This window comes from Bos indicus, chromosome 5 (genome assembly GCF_029378745.1).
Source record: "Bos indicus isolate NIAB-ARS_2022 breed Sahiwal x Tharparkar chromosome 5, NIAB-ARS_B.indTharparkar_mat_pri_1.0, whole genome shotgun sequence".
In the NCBI taxonomy this organism is placed as follows: domain Eukaryota; kingdom Metazoa; phylum Chordata; class Mammalia; order Artiodactyla; family Bovidae; genus Bos; species Bos indicus.
This window is the reverse complement of record NC_091764.1, coordinates 103,330,001-103,350,403: the sequence shown is the minus strand read 5'-3', so window position 1 is coordinate 103,350,403 and position 20,403 is coordinate 103,330,001. Positions and strand designations below refer to the sequence as shown.

General features: G+C 41.5%; 1 protein-coding gene across 1 annotated transcript in view; it reads left to right on the top strand.

The window, feature by feature from the left end:
• LOC139182962 (antigen WC1.1-like) overlaps positions 1-20,403 on the top strand; it is a gene marked incomplete in the record, with an annotated part of 771,738 nt that overhangs the window by 52,849 nt on the left and 698,486 nt on the right. Inside the window, 2 exon segments of the mRNA XM_070788644.1 lie at positions 4,433-4,474; positions 4,563-4,864. Of these exon segments, the coding sequence (XP_070644745.1) occupies positions 4,433-4,474; positions 4,563-4,864 (344 nt within the window).

The following is a 20,403-nucleotide window of genomic DNA, read 5'->3' as shown; positions in this document are numbered from 1 at the left end:
AGATTGAAGGCAAAAGAAGGGGGCCACAGAGGATGAGATAGTTAGATAGCATCACCAGTTCAGGGGACATGAATTTGAGCAAACTTTGGGAGTTAGTGAAGGACAGAGGAGCCTGGCATGCTGCAGTCCATGGGGTTGCAAAGAGTCAGACACAACCTAGCAACTCAACATATGTTGCTGCAGTGAACATTGGGTTTTCAAGTTAGTGTTTTTGTTTCCTTCAGATAAATACCCCAAAGTGAAATTCCTAAATCATATGGCAGTTCTATTTTTAATTTTTGATGCACCTCAGTACTGTTTCCATAGGGGCTGCATCAACTTACATTCCCTCTAACTGTGCAAAAGCTTTCCTGTGTCTTCACATTCTCCTCAACTCCTGTTAGTTCTTCTTTTGGATAAAAGCCTTTCTAGAGGATATGAGGTCATATCTCATTGTGGAATTGATTTGTATTTTCTGATGATTAATAATGTTGAGCACATTTTCATGTATCTATTGGCAAGTTGTATGTATTCTTTAAAAAATGTCTATTCAGGTTCTCTGCCCATTTAAAAAACATCAGACTGTTTTTTGCTACTGAGTTGTATGAGTCCCTAGTGTATTTTGGATAATAATCCTTACCAGAAATATAATATGCAAATATTTTCTCCAATTCCATAGGTTGCTTTTTCACTTTATTGATGGTTTCCTTAATTGGACAGAAGCTTTTTAGCCTTATGTCATCACAACTGCTTGTTTTTACTCTTGTTCCCTTTGCTTTTGGTGTCAGATCCAAAAAATCATCACAAAGACTGGTGTCAAGGATTTTATTTTCTGTTTTTTCTTGTAGAAATTTTATGGCTTCAGGACTTGTGATCAAGTCTTTAATCTATTTTGAGTTAATTTTTGTGAATGGTGTAAGATAGTGGTCCAGTTTCATTTTTTGCATGTGGCTGTCCAGTGTTCCCAATGCCATTTACTGAAAAAACTGTCCTTTTCCCAGTGTGTATTCTTGGCTTCTTTGTCAAAAATTAATTGACCATAGAAATGTGGGTTTATTTATGGACTCTCTATTCTATTCCATTGATCTCTGTGTTCATTTTTATACCATCGACATACTGTTTTTATTAATTTAGCTTTGTAATATAGTTTAAAATCAGGAAGCATGACACCTCTAGCTTTGTTATTCTTTCTCAAGATTGCTTTGGTATTGAGCGTCTTTTGTGGTTCCATGCAAATTTTAGGATTGTTTCTTCTGTATCTGTGAAAATTTCCATTGAATTTTGATAAGAATTGCAGTGAATCTGTAGATTGCTTTGGGTAGTATGGGCATATTAATAATATTAGATCTTCCAATCCATGAGCACAGAATATCTTTCCATTTATTTGAGTCATCTTCAGTATCTTTCATCAATGTGTTTATAGTTTTCAGTGTACATGTCTTTCACATCCTTGGTTAAATTTATTCCTAGACATTTTATTCATTTTCATGCAAATGTAAATATAATTGTTTTCTCAGTTTCTCTTATAGCAGTTTGTTGTTAGTGTAAAGAAATGCATATGATTTTTGTATACAGATTTTTCTTCTGCAACTTTACTGAGTGTATTAGTTCTCATATTTTTGCTGAAGTCTTTAGTGTTTTCTACATATAATATCATGTAAGGGGATTTCTTTCCTCATGACTCTGATGGTAAAGAATCTGTCTGCAATGCAAGAGACCCGGGTTCAGTCCCTGGGTCAGGAAGATCCCCTGGAGGAGGGAATGGCAACCCACTCCAGTATTCTTGCCTGGAGAATCCCAATGGACAGAGGAGCCTGGCAGGCTGCAGTCCTTGGGGTTGTGAAGAGTCAGACACGACTGAGTGACTAACACTTTCACTTTTCAATCTGAAAATAGTGTCAGTTTTGCCTCTTCCTTTCAGATTTGGATGTCTTGAGTTTCTTTTTATTGCCTGATGGATCTGGATAGGACTACCAAAACTAAGTTGAATAAAAGTGGTGAGAGTAGACATTTTTGTTTTGTGTCTAATTTCAGAGGAAAAGCTTTTGGTTTTTTACAGTCAAGTATGATGTTAGCTGTGTACTTTTCATATGGCCTTAATTATGTTGAGATGCAATCCTTCTATACCTACTTAGTAAAAGAGTTTTTACTGTAAGTGGATGTTGAATTTGTCAAACACTTTTTCTGTATCCTTTGAGGATATGATTTTTACCTTCATTTTGTTTATTTGGTATATCACATTGATTAATTTGTGAATGTCAAACTATCCTTGTATCCTTGCAACAAATATCACTTGATCATGGTGTATGATTCTTTTAGTGTATTCTCAAATTCAGTTTTCTAGTATTTTGTTGACGATTTTTTCACCTGTATTTATCAGAGTATTAGCCCGTAATTTTCTTTTCTCATGGTGTCCTTATCTGGCTTTGGTATCAGACTGATGTTGGCTTCATAAAATGAATTTGGAAGTGTTCTTTTCTTCTGTTTTTGGAAGAGTTTGAGAAGGCTCCACCACTAAATACTGTTACATTGGGGATGAGATTTCAGCAGTAAATTTTGAATGAAATAAATAAATGTTTGCGAGGGCAACAAATAGTCAAACCATAGCATCTTATTCCTTCAACATTTCTCTCTCTGTTTCTCTCTCTCCTTCCCTCCCCCTCCACATACACAAACACACACACCCCATTCAGGTGCACCTTGAAGGGTATGCTGGATGTTGCCTAAAACCCATAGCTAAGAGAATGTGGGATCAGATACTTTAAAAGCAGAGGCTCACTCCCTTCCTTGCCTCTCTTTGCTCATCTCTTTGTCTTTTTCATTTGGAGGCCAAAGAGGCATTAAACTATGAGACCTTTTATTGATGATATTTTCCCTACAGTTAAACCTTGTGAATTGAGAGGTGGTAAAGTCTTTGACCATGAAAATGAGCAACCCGCTCACAGAGGTCCTGCCATCATTTTCTCAGAGGTTCTCTGCATAGAGTGGGTAGGAGTTTTGAAAGGATGATCTGGAAAGAATATATAAATATTGATACTTTATGACAGGTACTATTTACCCTTCTGTTTTATTGAATTTATATTTATTTCTCTCAGCTTCAATTCTTTTGTATATATTTTCAGTCTTTTGTTTATTATTTCAGCATCTTCTCAATACAAATTTTTCTCAGTAGGCTTTTTCTTTTTCCATTCCCCCATCACTTTTCCCCTGTACCATCACTTTTCCCCTGTAGTTTTTTTTCAAGATTATAATAGATTTTTATTTTTATTTTTTTAAATATAAATTTATTTATTTTAATTGGAGGTTAATTACTTTACAATATTGTATTGGTTTTGCCATACATCAACATGAATCCGCCACAGATATATCAATAGGCTTTTTTTAACTATTGCAAGCATTTCTGGCTTACTCAGTGTGTACATATATGTGTCCATATATCTTCTCAGAATTCTACTAAGTCTTTCCTGTATACTTCCTTTTTAAGAGATTCCTAACCAACACTATGGGCTTTTCTGGTGGCTCAGACAGCAAAGAAACTGCCTGCAGTGCAGGAGACCTGGGTTTGATCCCTGGGTAGGGAAGATCCAGTGGAGAAGTGAATAGCAATCCACTCCAGCGTGTTTGTCTGGAAAATCCTATGGACAGAGGAGCCTGGTGGGCTGCAGTCCACAGGGTCACAAAGAGTTGGACATGACTGAGCGACTAACACACACACACACACATAACCAACACTACATTGTGGAGCAATTATCTTCCAATTAAAAATAAATTTAGAAAAGAGAGTTTCCTTTTACAACAGTAGTCTTCACTTGCCCACTTGTCACATTGAATAATAGGTAAGAGTAGTTTATAATCTATCTAATAATTTTCCATTAAAATTATGTATATGAGATTTTGAATATAAATTGACTCTGTGCTTCTGGACTGATTATTTTTAATATGAACTATTATCATAGACTGTTACCATTAATTTATATTTAGTTTACTATTTCACAGATTAGTATGATTTAAAAAAAAAGAAATTTTATTTCACTGAATTTTATTTGTCTATTCATTCATTTATCAAGCCCCTCTCTAGGTATTTCGAAATGGCTTTCCATAGATATTTGTTGAATGAGTGCATACAATGAGCAGGCACTGTCCTAATAGCAGAAACATGGCACATATAAGATGTACAAGGTCCTTCTTCTAATGGAACTTTCATTCAGAGGGGTGTGTGTACACTCGTAGATGTCTGTGTTTATATTTGCTGTGGGGTGTGAAGACTGATAAACAAGTAAATATTTAAAGTAATTTCAGCTGTGATCAGATGCAGTGAATGTTTCAGCCCAGGAGATAATGACCCTGTGTTTTCACATGTCATTTGCACTGAGCCATGGACCTTAGATAATCTTATGTGGGGACAGGAACACCCTCAGCTATTCCTGATCCATTGTTTCCCTGTTGTGTGCAGGAAGAAGACCCAAGAGCTGTCCAACTGCTGCCGCCTGCACAGGTACGTCGGCCCCGCCCCATTCCGTGTGGCTCCCAGGGGCTCCTTCCTCCCATCAGGGCAGTCACAGGAGGGGCTGCTGCCTTTTCAGACAGAGAGAAGCTCCGCCTCAGGGGAGGAGACAGCGAGTGCTCAGGGCGGGTGGAGGTGTGGCACAACGGCTCCTGGGGCACCGTGTGCGATGACTCCTGGAGCCTGGCAGAGGCTGAGGTGGTGTGTCAGCAGCTGGGCTGTGGCCAGGCCCTGGAAGCCGTGCGGTCTGCAGCATTTGGCCCTGGAAATGGGAGCATCTGGCTGGACGAGGTGCAGTGCGGGGGCCGGGAGTCCTCCCTGTGGGACTGTGTTGCGGAGCCCTGGGGGCAGAGCGACTGCAAGCACGAGGAGGATGCTGGTGTGAGGTGCTCTGGTGAGTGAGGGGCTCGGGGTCCGCCCTGGGTGACCTGGGGCAGCGCAGGGGCAGCGGGCTGGGCCGGGCGTGGTGGGGAGTGTGTGTTCAGACATCCCGGGTGCTGGGGCTCTGATCTAGGATGAGGGAGCTGGGAGGCCTGGACATTGATGCTGTGGAGACTGAGAGGGGTGATTTCAGGCTCAGGAGGGAAAAATGGGTTGCCCTGTATTCTGGCCAATTCTTCTTCCCCACACTACTGTTTTTCTCTTTAGGTGTAAGGACAACATTGCCCACGACCACAGCAGGTACTGTGATCCATCCACGGGCAGGAGAGAATACTCAAATACTGGGCACCTATTCTGTGGGCCCTCTGACAACTCAGAAGAGGAAAGAGTCTGAGGAGCCATGGCTGTTGGGGAGGAGTCAGGGCATTACACTGGGGAAATCCCCTGCCTTGATGTCCAGGGTCAAATGTTTTCATGCCCGGGGTCCAAGGAAGTCTGGTTTCCTTGTTGTAGAATCTCAGGATCTCCCACCTGCCCTTGAGTGTTTCTCCTCATCAGAGAGGTGCAAGTCCCTGGACTGTTTGATGCTCTGTCTCCTGAAGCCCAAGGAGAAGGGATCAGCTGGGTCCTCAGAGGCTGTCTCGGCAGGGCAGCTCCCTGACAATCCCCATCTCTGCCTCGGGGCCACACTGGCCAGAGTGGAGTTGACTTGTCTCAGGACGAGACCCGGAGGAGCCCTGACAGTATGAGGCTGAGACGCCATTGTCCAGAGCTCCTGAAAATGCTGACACAGGAGATTTCTCTGTGCCCAAGACTATCTCCAGCCCTTTTTCCTGTTCTCCTTAGGGACCAGAACAACCTCAAATTCTCTCCCTGGCATCTTCTCCCTGCCTGGGGTTCTCTGCCTTATCCTGGGGTCGCTTCTCTTCCTGGTCCTCGTCATCCTGGTGACTCAGCTACTCAGATGGAGAGCAGAGCGCAGAGGTGGGCTGCAGGGGGAACTGGGGACCAGGGAGAGTGTGTGGAGGCAGGAGATGGGGCAGGTATGAGGAGGGGAACCTGGGCCAGGTACTGTTCAGAGTTGTAGACTCCATGTGCTCCGTGCTGAGCTCTAAGGGCTGAGTAGACAGAGGTTCTTAGGACTGGGGTGTGAACTCTCATAAGTCATGGCCTCTTCTGTGAGACCAGAAAGAGTTGGCACTGAGCTGTAATCAGGGTCAGATGAGGGAGAAGGTGCTGACATGGTGCATGGGGTAGGAGATGATGCTGAGGTCCTGGCAGCCCCATGTGAGCGCTAGGGAGATGAAGGTGGGCTGGCTGGATCGGGGTATCTGGGAAAGCTTCTCTGACCTGCTGGGGGATCTCTCAGCCTTATCCAGCTATGAAGATGCTCTTGCTGAAGCTGTGTATGAGGAGCTCGATTACCTTCTGACACAGAAGGAAGGTCTGGGCAGCCCAGGTGAGTGTCTCTGCCCTCCTGGGATCTCTGGTTGTCACCACCCACTGGCTGTGCACATCTTCTCAGCATCTGCAGACCCCATGTGTGCCCCAGGCTCACAGAGACAGCTCCTCCAAAGAGGCAGGATGGCCTCTCAGAGCCCCGTGACCTCCCAGCCTCTGTCTACACTTCAGAATCCAGGCCTGTCCCTTCTCAGCCTTAACACAGGTCCTGTGGGTGTGGGGAGGGTCATGCTGTGTGCTGTGTGATGTTTGGCTCCACATGAGGCTTCCCGTTAGATTTCTCACTGACTAAACTGCTGTATTACACCAGAGATGGTGAGGACAACAGTGACTACAGATCCAGTCCAGGAAATAGAGGTGGACCTGCCTTGGCTGGGCTCTGGGGAGGAGAGTTTCCCTTATAGAGAGGAGATTTAAGGGGAATGGTTTTCTTTTGATGGACCAGAGGCATCCCTTGTGTCCAGATGGGGTTCGTCCTTCTCCTTCTCTGGCTGTTCTGTGATGTGTCACATTGGGACTGGTCTCTCTGTGTACAGAATCACAACAGGCACACAATGTTTTTAAAAAAATAACATCTGTAAAGCACAGTTTGTCAAAGTACTTTAGCAATGCTCAATGGTGGAAGCGTTGCTTTGAGATATGTAGTTTCCACCACAAAATATTGAGATATGTAATATCATGTTTTGGCTATGGACACATCAAAATGAAACGTGGTCTTAGAGAAAAAAAGTCTTTTGAAACAAGGAGTGACTGGTGCCTCTATTCAGAAACTTGGAAACTCTGGGTCAGAAGGTATCTTAGATATTCCCCAGACCAACCCACTTACTGTGGTTTCATCCACTCCCTTGTCTGCTCTTGGAACCCCCAGATCAGATGACTGATGTCCCTGATGAAAATTATGATGATGCTGAAGAAGTACCAGTGCCTGGAACTCCTTCTCCCTCTCAGGGGAATGAGGAGGAAGTGCCCCCAGAGAAGGAGGACGGGGTGAGGTCCTCTCAGACAGGTGAGTGGGGTCAGTTGATCTCCTGCAATCTTTCTATCTGATAAGAGTGAATTTGTGCTCCTCAATGCCCAGCCTCACTAGAGATTCAAAATATAGGTAATCTCATACATTTGGTAGCATTATCTTGACCATATGCCATATTTAATGCTGTCAGACTCCTTGCACGGAGTGAGGAATCACTCTGCTTTTTGGCATTTATGTCTCCATAATGTGACATAAACTTATCACTTTGTATGTGATATACTTGCATAAAGGTTTATAGATTATGGAATTTCCTGGTGGTCCACGGGTTCGGATTCTGCACTTTCACTGCTAGGGCCTAGGTTCAACCCTGGTCAAGGAACTAAGATCCGACAAGCATTATGTCATGGCCAAAAGAGAAACTTATCGATTAATTGAGCATATTTAAAAGAAAGCTAAGCGCTGAAGAATTGATGTTTTTGAACTGTAGTGTTGGAGAAGACTCTTTAGAGAGCCTTGGATGGCAAGGAGATCAACCCAGTCATATTAAAGGAAATCAATCTTGAATATTCATTGGTAGGACTGAGCTGAAGTAGAAGCTCCAATACCTTGGCCACCTGATGTGAAGAACTGACTCCTTAGAAAAGACCCTGATGCTGGGAAAGATTGAAGGCAGGAGGAGAAGGAGATGACAGAGGATGAGGTGGTTGGATGGTATCACCAACTTGATGGATATGAGTTTGAGCAAGCTCTGGGTGTTGGTGATAGACAGGGAAGCCTGGTGTGCCGCAGTCCATGGGATCACAGAGAGTCAGGCATGACTGAGTGACTGAACTGAACTAAACCAAATTCAAAGGTGGAACAAGTGTTTTAATAATATCTTTGCACGGTCACATACATGAAGGCAAACCATTCAGTATCACAGTAATCCAGGTCTATGCCGAATCAGTAATGTTGAAGAAGCTGAAGTTGCCGTTCTATGAAGACCTACATGACCTTTTAGATCTATCACCTAAAAAAGAGGTCCTTTTGATTATAAGGGACTGGAATGCAAAAGTAGGAAATCAAGAGATACCTGGAGTAACAGCCAAATTTGGCCATGGAGTACAAAATGAGGCAAGGCAAAGGCTAATAGAGTTTTGCCAAGAGAACGCACTGGTCATAAAAAACACCCTCTTCCAACAACACAAGAGAGCACTCTACACGTGGACATCATCAGATGGTCAGTACTGAAATCAGGTTAATTATATTCTTTGCAGCCAAAGATGGAGATGCTCTATACTGTCAGCAAAAACAAGACTGGGAGCTGACTATGGCTCAGATCATGAACTCCTTATGTCAAATTCAGACTTAAATTGAAGAAGGTAGAGAAACCCACTAGACCATTCAGGTATGACCTAAATCAATTCCTTATGATTATACAGTGGAAGTGAGAAATAGATTCAGGGGATTACGTCTGATAGGCAGAGTGCCTGATGAATTATGGTCGGAGGTTCGTGACATTGTACAGGAGGCAGGGATCAAGACCATCCCCAAGAAAAAGAAATGCAAAAATACAAAATGGTTGTCTGAGGAGGCCTTACAAATAGCTGAGAAAAGACGAGAAGTGAAACCAAAGGAGAAAAGGAAAGATATCTCCATTTGAATACAGAGTTCCAAAGAATAGCAAGGGGATATAAGAAAGCCTTCCTCACTGATCAATGCAAAGAAGCAGAGGAAAACAATGGAATGGGAAAGACTAGAGATCTGGTCAAGAAAATTACAGATACCAAGGGAATATTTCATGCAAAGATGGGTACAATAAAGGACAGAAATGATATGGACCTAACAGAAGCAGAAGATATTAAGAAGAGGTGGCAAGAACACACAGAACAACTATACAAAAAAAGTCTTCATGACCCAGATAATCAGATGGTGTGATCACTCACCTAGAGCCAGATATCTTGGAATGTGAAGTCAAGTGGGCATTAGGAAGCATCACTCTGAACAAAGCTAGTGGAGGTGATGGAATACCAGTTGAGTTCTTTCAAATACTAAAAGACGATGCTGTGAAAGTGCTGCACTCAATATGCCAGCAAATTTGGAAAACTTAGCAGTTTTAATAATATCTTTCCAGGCCATAGGACTGGAAAAGGTCAGTTTTCATTCCAATCCCAAAGAAAGGCGATGCCAAAGAATGTTCAAACTACTGCACAGTTGCACTCTTCTCACACTCTAGCAAAGTAATGCTCAAAATTCTCTAAGCCAGGCTTCAACAAGGCATGAACCATAAAATTCTCAATGTTCAAGCTGGACTTAGAAAAGGCAAAGGAACCAGAGATCAAATTGCCAAAATTCGCTGGATCATGGAAAAAACAAGAGAGTTCCAGAGAAGCATCTATTTCTGCTTTATTAACTATGCCAAAGCCTTTGACTGAGTGTATCACAATAAACTAATATTTCAGTAGCTGCAAGAAGACCCTCATTCTCTAGAAAAGAGTATTTCTCCATCTGAGGGCCTGTGTAGTTTCTGGGGAGGAGATATCTCTGGGTACACCTGTGATACTATTTGTGGACATTTGGGGACAGGAGTCAAGTCAACTAAGAGCAGACTTGGGTTGTGAGTGAGGAATTCAGATTTTTCCTGTCTCCAGTCTCCCTCTAATTGTGAATTTGCATCTATCACCTGTGAACGGAGAACATTTAAATTCCTTTTTATGATTCTTACCGTTGCTGGGCATCTCTTTGGTATTGTGTTGCCTGGAGGCAGGTCTCCCAGAACTCCTGAGCAGAGGTCTCCTGTGATGCAGGATTTCCCCAACACTGAGGCCCAGGAGACCACATGCACTGGATCTGAGAGGACAGCTGGGATCCATCCTCACTGGAACTCATGTGAAATAGCCTGAGCCTCCCTCCCCAACCTGGGCCCCAGGGATGCTTTGTTATAACCACGTGCTTGTCTCCCTTACACCAGAGGGTTCTGTCTCATCTTCATCTCAGTTCTAATCAAACTTCTCTTTTCTACTTCAGGCTCTTTCCTGAACTTCTCCAGAGAGGCAGCTAATCCTGGGGAAGGAGAAGAGAGCTTCTGGCTGCTCCAGGGGAAGAAAGGGGATGCTGGGTATGATGATGTTGAACTCAGTGCCCTGGGAACATCCCCAGTGACTTTCTCGTGATGCTGTATTAAATATGAGATGAAGCCTCAGATATTCTAACTGCCTGTATTTCAGTAGAGTAGTGCTGACCTGTAATTGTGTCATATGAAAATTGCTCAAAATGAAATATTCTTAATAAATTAACTTTTTGCTGTGCTGTTAATTTAGCAAGCTCCATGTCAAACGCTTTTAGAGGATAGTCCTCAAATGCCATCTTTCTCAAAGGAAATGAAAGATGAGTGAGCTGACCTGCTTTCTCACTTGTCCTAGAGGCTAATGAGGGCATGCACACAAGTGTTCCAGGTCACTCTTAAGGATGTAAACTTGGTCTATATTCACATACTTCTTCCTAACAAGATGAACTCATGGAAAAAGAAAACAAAACAAAATAGTTCTAAACACCTCTGAGATGTCACATCACCAGTTTGTAACTTGTTCTTGGACACCAGACTGGGTATGAGTTTCAAAGTGGAAGGTTGGCTGGTGGGAGAGAATGGATAGAGCTTTCCTTATCCTGCCTCAATATTCAGAGGCCAATTAAAACTCTAACTTTACATAACTACCTCTTCCTTTTTCATCTCTCATTTATTCCTTTAGTGGATACAGACACCTCTTTGCTCATCTCCCATGTCTATTTGATTATCCAATCCTTATAAATCCATTCTTTCTTTTCCATCTCTTCCTACCATTTCTTTAGGATGCTGCTATTTCTTGTCTCTCCAAGGATCTCTCCTTATAAGTGAATTATATCAGTTCATATATATCTTCAAGTTGATGGAAGGCAAATTGGTGCTCACCCACACCCTGTATTCAGATGGGACAAGAAGGCAAGAAAGTGGAGACCTAGGCAGAGGGGACCCAGAAGAATAGATGTAGATAGAAAGATAAGAACATTTGGCTATTTATGTTTCAGAGATATGGATGGAAGCATCTGACATGACTGATCTCTTAGAGGAAGAATTTCAGACCAGGGGCTTCTTTGAAAACATCTATTTTTCAGATGTTTCAAGATTGCTTAAACAGTGTCAGACTTTATTTTTTTGGGCTCCAAAATCACTGAAGATGGTGACTGCAGCCATGAAATTAAAAGACGCTTACTCCTTGGAAGGAAAGTTATGACCAACCTAGACAGCATATTCAAAAGCAGAGACATTACTTTGCCAACAAAGGTCCATCTAGTCAAGGCTATGGTTTTGAACTGTGGTGTTGGAGAAGACTCTTGAGAGTCCCTTGGACTGCAAGGAGATCCAACCAGTCCCTCTTAAAGGAGATCAGTCCTGGGTGTTCATTGGAAGGACTGATGCTAAAGCTGAAACTCCAATATTTTGGCCACCTCATGGGAAGAGTTGACTCATTGGAAAAGACCCTGATGCTGGGAATGATTGGGGGCAGGAGGAGAAGGGGACGACAGAGGATGAGATGGCTGGATGAAATCACCGACTTGATGGACATGAGTTTGGGTGAACTCTGGGAGTTGGTGATGGACAGGGAGGCCTGGTGTGCTGTGATTCATGGGGTCACAAAGAGTGGCACACGACTGAGCGACTGAACTGAACTGAAAATGTAATTGTGATCCTGCTGTGACTCCTCAGTGTAGACAGAGCTGGCATGAAGAAGTGACAAAGTAAAGATTACGTTTACACAGCAATACCCCTGCAACCCTCCCTGCCCCCCCACCCCCACCCCCAGCCAATTCCATTGTGGACATGTGGAGAAGCTGCTGAACTAATAAAAAACCTGAGAGTGCTGGCCTGGTTGTGAGCTGGACCCACCCAGTTACTTGGTTGATGACTCGGGATGGTTTCTAGGACTCCAACCTACACTCATGCTTGCAGCCTTCATAGTTCGAGGCTGTGCTTGGGGATGGGAAGATGCCCAGGGCTTCTTCCAGGGCAGCTCACATGGCTATTCACTTGGGAAGTGATGAAATAGAAGACATATGATGAAATAAGGCAGACACACAAAGAAGCTCAGTGAACTCCAAAAAACACAGATAAACAATTAAATTCAGGAAGACAATATAAGAAGAAAATAAGATTTAAAAAAATTTCTCATCATTATTATTATTTTTAATTTTCGGTTGCATGAGTCTTTGTTGCTGCACATGGGCTTTCTCCAAATGCAGCAAGCAGGCACTACTCTTTTTTGTGGGCAGCAGGTTTCTCTATGCATGGGCTTCTCTTATTGTGAACAGGTTCTAGGCACCCAGGCTTCCGGGGTTGCAGCATCACCTCCTATTTGTGATTTGTGGGTCCTAGAGCTCAGGCCCAGTAATTATTGAGCTAGGGCTCAGTAATTGTTGAGCTAGGGTGTTACTTCACAGAATAAATTCAGATTTTTTTTTAACAGAGATAGAAATCATAAAAAAGGAAGTAAACAGGGAGTTTTGCTGATGGTTTAGTGGTTAGGATTTGATGCATTTGCTGCTGTTGTCTGGATTCAATCCCAGTAGGGGAACTGAGGTCCCTCAAGCTTTGCAGTGAGGCAAAGAGAATAACACAAGGAAGAAAACAGAAAAATGAACCAAACAGAGATTCAGTTGCTTAAGATTCAGTTCAGTTCAGTGGTTCAGTTGTGTCCGACTCTTTGCGACCCCAGGGACTGCAGCACGCCAGGCTTCCCTGTCCATCACCAACTCCTAGAGCTTGCCCAAACTCATGTCCATTGAGTCAGTGATGCCATCATCAAACAGTTTCATCTCCTGTCGTTCCCCTTTCCTCCTGCCCCGAATCTTTCGCAACCTTAGGGTCTTTACTAATGAGTTCTTCACATCAGTTCTTCACATCAGGTTGTCAAAATATTGGAGTTTCAGCTTCAGCATCAGTCATTCCAATGAATACTCAGGACTGATTTCCTTTAGGATGGACTGGTTGGATCAGTTGCTTAAGACTACAATGAGAGGAGGAGCTAAGATGGCGGAAGAGTAGGACGGGGAGAACACTTTCTCCCCCACAAATTCATCAAAAGAACATTTAAACGCCGAGTTAATTCCAGAAAACCACTTCTGAATGCCGGCAGAGGACATCAGGCACCCAGAAAAGCAACCCAAGTCTTCGAAAGGAGGTAGGAAAAAATATAAAAGACAAAAAAAGAGACAAAAGAGGTAGGGACAGAGTTCCATCCTGGGAAGGGAGTCTTAAAAAGAGAGAAGTTTCCAAACACCAGGAAACCTTCTCACTGCCGAATCTGTGCCGAGCCTTGGAAGCACAGAGTGCAACATAACAGGGAGGAAAAATAAATAAACAATTAAAACCCGCACGTTGTGAGCCCTACAGTAACTCCCCCAGCGAAGAAGCAGCACAGATGCCTGCATCCGCCATTAGCAAGCGGGGGGCTGGGCAGGGAGGCGCGGCGCGGGCTGCATCGCAAGGATCTGGCCTGAATACCCCGAGCGCTATCTGAGCGAAATAATTTGGGCTAGCAAACCAGACTGCGGGATATCTACCATGCGAAAAGCCAGCCCTAACCTAAGACACCACCAGGCCGCCGGCGGCAGACCATCCCCCTCCGGTGATAGGCAGCCAGAGCCGGAAGGGGACAATCGCAGCCCCAGAGAGACATTATCTATAAAACTGTAAGCAGGCTTCTTTGCTAACTAAAACTTCTTGGGGGTCTGGACGGTTAACATCTGCCTGAGAAGGTGCGCCAGTGCACACCTAGATAACCGAGCGGCGGGGAGGCGATAAGTCGCAACAATCGCGCGCGCCAAACACCTCATCACCTGAGCTGCTCGGATCTGGGAAGGGCACAAAACGCAGGCCCAACCGAGAGTCTGCACCTCTGAGGACTACCCGAGTGCCTGAACCTGAGTGGCTTGGACCTGGCAAGTACAGGCAGCCCAGGGCCAGCCACGGATGGTTCCTGATGGAGCAACCTAGAGCCTGAGCAGTGTGGGCAGGGAGGCTACACGCACCGTGAACGGGGGGCAGACCCAGTGTGGCTGAGGCACTGCGAGCACATGCCAGTGTTATTTGTTTGCAGCATCCCTCCCTACCTCCCCTCAGCGCGACTGAACAAGTGAGCCTAAAATTAAAAAAAAAAAGTGTCCTCCACCGTCCCCTTTGTGTCAGGGCGGAAACCAGACACTGAAGAGAACAGCAAACAGAAGAAGCTATAAGAGAGGGAACCAACTTGGAAGCTACAGGCAATAGATTAAAACCCTGTGGTTAGTGCCAACTACATAGGAAGGGGCCTATAGATCTTGAGAAATATGTCAGACCAAGGAACTAGCCAAAAGTGAACTGAACCTGCAATACTCACAACAAAACCGGAGAAAGTCCTAGATATATTTTTACTATTTTTACGATCATTCTTTCTGTCTTTTTATTTTATTTTTTTAATTAAAAAAATTTTAAGTCCTCTATTATTCCTTTAATTTTCACTTTTATAACCGATTACTTTGCAAAAAAAAAGTCCCTTTTTTTTTTAAAAGCAAACTTCATATATATATTTTTTATAATTTTTTTGACCTTGTTTTTTTTTTTTTTTTTCCTTCTTTTCTTTAACATTGTACTTTTGAAATTCCAAACTCTACTCTGGATTTTCAATTTTAGCTTTTTGGTATTTGTTATAAATTTTGTACCTATAGTTTTTTTTATAATTTCTGTGACCCTTTTTTCTTTTTTCTTTTTCGTTTTCTCTGTTTATTTCTCTTCTTCTTTTAAATAACATTGTTTATCTGAAATTCCAAACTCTACTCTAGATTTTTAATTTGTGCTTTTTGGTATTTGTTATCAATTTTGTACCTGTATTTTCTTTATAATTTATGTGACTTTGTTCTTGTATTTTTTTTTTTTTCTCTCTCTCTTTCTTTTTCTTCTTCTTTTTTTAACATTGTATTTTTGAAATTCCAAAGTCTACTCTAGATTTTTAACTTTGCTTTTTAGGTATTAGCTGTCAATTTTGTACCTATATTTTCTTTATAATTTTCATGACCTTGTTTGTTTTTGTTTGTTCGTTTTTTCTCTCTTCTTTCCTTCTTCTTTTCTTTAACATTGTATTTTTGAAATTACAAACTCTACTCTAGATTTTTAATTTTTGCTTTTATGTATTTGTTACCAATTTGGTACCTTTAAGAACCCAATCTTCAGTACCCATTTTTCACTAGGGAGCGAGATTACTGGCTTAACTGCTCTCTCTCCCTTTGGACTCTCCTTTTCTCCACCAGGTCGCCTGTGTCTCCTCCCTAACCCCTCTCTACTCTACCCAACTCTGTGAATTTCTGTGTGTTCCAGACGGTGGAGAACACGAAGGAAACTGATTACTGGCTGGATCTGTCTCCCTCCTTTTCATTCCCCCCTTATATCCGCCTGGCCACCTCTGTCACCTTCCTCCTTCTTCTCTTCTCTGTATAACTCCATGAACAACTCTGAGTGGTCCAGTTGTGGAGTGCACATAAGGAAGAGATTACTGGATAGCCCACTCTCTCCTCTATTGATTCACCTCATCTCACTCAGGTCACCTCTAACTCCCCCCTCCCTCTTCTCTTCTCCATATAACCCTGCAAACCTCTCTGGGTGACACTCACGGTAGAGAAACTTTTCATCTTTAACGTAGATGTTTTATCAATGGTGCTGTATAGAAGGAGAAGCTCTGAAACTACTGTAAAAATAAGACCGATAACTGGAAGCAGGAGGCTTAAGTCCAAATCCTGACTCCAGGGAGCTCCTGACTCCAAGGAACATTAATTGACAGGAGCTCATCAAATGCCTCCATACCTGCACTGAAACCAAGCATCACACAAGGGCCAACAAGTTTCAGGGCAAGACATACCAAACAAGTTCTCCAGCAACAAGGAACACAACCCTGAGCTCCAAGATACAGGCAGCCCAAAGTCACCCAAAACCATAGACATCCCATAACTCATTACTGGACATTTCATTGCACTCCAGAGAGAAGAAATACAGCTCCGCCCACCAGAACACCGACACAAGCTTCCCTAAACAAGAAACCTTGACAAGCCACCTGTACAAACCCACACAGAGCGAGGAAACACCACAATAAAGAGAACTCCACAAACTGCCAGAATACAGAAAGGACACCCCAAACTCAGCAATTTAAACAAGATACAGAGACAGAGGAATACCCAGCAGATAAAGGAACAGGATAAATGCCCACCAAACCAAACAAAAGAGGAAGAGATAGGGAATCTACCTGATAAACAATTCCAAATAATGATAGTGAAATTGATCCAAAATCTTGAAATCAAATGGAATCACAGATAAATAGCTTGGAGACAAAGACTGAGAAGATGCAAGAAAGGTTTAACAAGGGCCTAGAAGAAATAAAAGAGAGTCAATATATAATGAATAATGCAATAAATGAAATCAAAAACACTCTGGAGGCAACAAATAGTAGAATAACAGAGGCAGAAGATAGGTTAAGTGAGATAAAAGATAGAGTGGTAGAAATAAATGAATCAGAGAGGATAAAAGAAAAACGAATTAAAAGAAATGAGGACAATCTCAGAGACCTCCAGGACAATATTAAACACTACAACATTCGAATTATAGGGGTCCCAGAAGAAGAAGACAAAAAGAAAGACCATGAAAAAATATTTGAAGAGATAATAGTTGAAAACTTCCCTAAAATGGGGAAGGAAATAATCACCCAAGTCCAAGAAACCCAGAGAGTCCCGAACAGGATAAACCCAAGGTGAAACACCCCAAGACACATATTAATCAAATTAACAAAGATCAAACACAAAGAACAAGTATTAAAAGCAGCAAGGGAAAAACAACAAATAACACACAAGGGAATTCCCATAAGGGGAACAGCTGATCTTTCAATAGAAACTCAAGCCAGGAGGGAATGGCAAGACATACTTAAAGTGATGAAAGAAAATAACCTACAGCCTAGATTATTGTACCCAGCAAGGATCTCATTCAAATATGAAGGAGAAATCAAAAGCTTTTCAGACAAGCAAAAGCTGAGAGAATTCAGCACCACCAAGCCAGCTCTCCAACAAATATTAGAGGATATTCTCTAGACAGGAAACACAAAAATGGTGTATAAAATCGAACCCAAAACAATAAAATAAATGGCAACAGGATCAGACTTACCAGTAATTACCTTAAATGTAAATGGGTTGAATGCCCCAACCAAAAGACAAAGACTGGCTGAATGGATACAAAAACAAGACCCCTACATATGTTGTCTACAAGAGACCCACCTCAAAACAGGGGACACATACAGACTGAAAGTGAAGGGCCTGGAAAAAGATTTTCCATGCACATAGGGACCAAAAGAAAGCAGGAGTAGCAATACTTATATCAGATAAAATAGACTTAAAAACAAAGGCTGTGAAAAGAGACAAAGATGGTCACTACATAATGATCAAAGGATCAATCCAAGAAGAAGATATAACAATTAAAATATATATGCACCCAACACGGGGAGCGCCACAATATGTAAGACAAATGCTAACAAGTATGAAAGGAGAAATTAACAATAACACAATAATAGTGGGAGACTTTAATACCCCACTCACACCTATGGATAGATCAACTAAACAGAAAATTAACAAGGAAACACAAACTTTAAACGATACAATAGACCAGTTAGACCTAATTGATATCTATACGACATTTCAATCAACAAAACAATGAATTTCACCTTTTTCTCAAGCACACATGGAACCTTCTCCAGGATAGATCACATCCTGGGCCATAAATCTAGCCTTGGTAAATTCAAAAAATTGAAATCATTCCAAGCATCTTTTCTGACCACAATGCAGTAAGATTAGATCTCAATTACAGGAGAAAAACTATTAAAAATTCCAACATATGGAGGCTGAACAACACGCTGCTGAATAACCAACAAATCACAGAAGAAATCAAAAAAGAAATCAAAATTTGCGTAGAAATGAATGAAAATCAAAACACGACAACCCAAAACCTATGGGACACTTTAAAAGCAGTCCTAAGGGGAAAGTTCATAGCAATACAGGCATACCTCAAGAAACAAGATAAAACTCAAATAAATAACCTAACCCTACACCTAAAGCAACTAGAAAAGGAAGAAATGGAGAACCACAGGGTCAGTATAAGGAAAGAAATCTAAAAATTAGGGCAGAAATAAATGCAAAAGAAACAAAAGAGACCATAGCAAAACTCAACAAAGCCAAAAGCTGGTTCTTTGAAAGGATAAATAAAATTGACAAACCATTAGCCAGACTCATCAAGAAACAAAGGGAGAAAAATCAAATCAATAAAATTAGAAATGAAAATGGAGAGATCACAACAGAAAACACAGAAATACAAAGGATCATAAGAGACTACTATCAACAATTTTATGCCAATAAAATGGACAGCGTGGAAGAAATGGACAAATTCTTAGAAAAGTACAACTTTCCAAAACTCGACCAGGAAGAAATAGAAAATCTTAACAGACCCATCACAAGCACGAAATTGAAACTGTGATCAAAAATCTTCCAGCAAACAAAAGCCCAGGTCCAAGCAGCTTCACAGCTAAATTCTACCAAAAATTTAGAGAAGAGTGAACACCTATCCTGCTCAAACTCTTCCAGAAAATTGCAGAGGAAGGTAACCTTCCAAACTCATTCTATGACGCCACTATCACTCTAATACCAAAACCTGACACAGATCCCACAAAAAAAAGAAAACTACAGACCAATATCACTGATGACATAGATGCAAAAATCATTAACAAAATTCTAGCAATCAGAATCCAACAACACATTAAAAAGATCATACACCATGACCAAGTGGGCTTTATCCCAGGGATGCAAGGATTCTTCAATATCTGCAAATCAATCAATGTAATACACCACATTAACAAATTGACAAATAAAAACCGTATGATTATCTCAATAGATGCAGAGAAAGCCTTTGACAAAATTCAACATCCATTTATGATAAAAACTCTCCAGAAAGCAGGAATAGAAGGAACATACCTCAACATAGTAAAAGCTATATATGAGAAACACACAGCAAACATTATCCTCAATGGTGAAAAACTGAAAGCATTTCCTCTAAAGTCAGGAACAAGACAAGGGTGCCCACTTTCACCATTACTATTCAACATAGTTTTGGAAGTTTTGGCCACAGCAATCAGAGCAGAAAAAGAAATAAAAGGAATCCAAATTGGAAAAGAAGAAGTAAATCTCTCACTATTTGCAGATGACATGATCCTCTACATAGAAAACCCTAAAGACTCCACCAGAAAACTACTAGAACTAATCAATGATTATAGTAAAGTTGCAGATATAAAATCAACACACAGAAATCCCTGGCATCCCTATACACTAATAATGAGAAAACAGAAAGAGAAATTAAGGAAACAATTCCATTCACCATTGCAGTGGAAAGAATAAAATACTTAGGAATATACCTACCTAAAGAAACTAAAAACCTATATATAGAAAACTATAAAACACTGGTGAAAGAAATCAAAGAGGGACACTAATAGAAGGAGAAATATACCATGTTCATGGATTGGAGGAATCAATATAGTGAAAATGAATATACTACCCAAAACAATTTATAGATTCAATGCAATCCCTATCAAGCTTCCAACAGTATTCTTTCACAGAGCTAGAACAAATAATTTCACAATTTGTATGGAAATACAAAAAAGCTCGAATAGCCAAAGCTATCTTGAGAAAGAAGAATGGAACTGGAGGAATCAACCTACCTGACTTCAGGCTCTATTACAAAGCCACAGTTATCAAGACAGTATGGTACTGGCACAGAGACAGAAATATTGATCAATGGAACAAAATAGAAAGCCCAGAGATAAATCCACGCACCTATTGTCACCTGATCTTTGACAAAGGAGGCAAGAATATACAATGGATTAAAGACAATCTCTTTAACAAGTGGTGCTGGGAAAACTGGTCAACCACTTATAAAAGAATGAAACTAGAACACTTTCTAACACCATACACAAAAATAAACTCAAAGTGGATTAAAGATCTCAATGTAAGACCAGAAACTATAAAACTCCTAGAGGAGCAC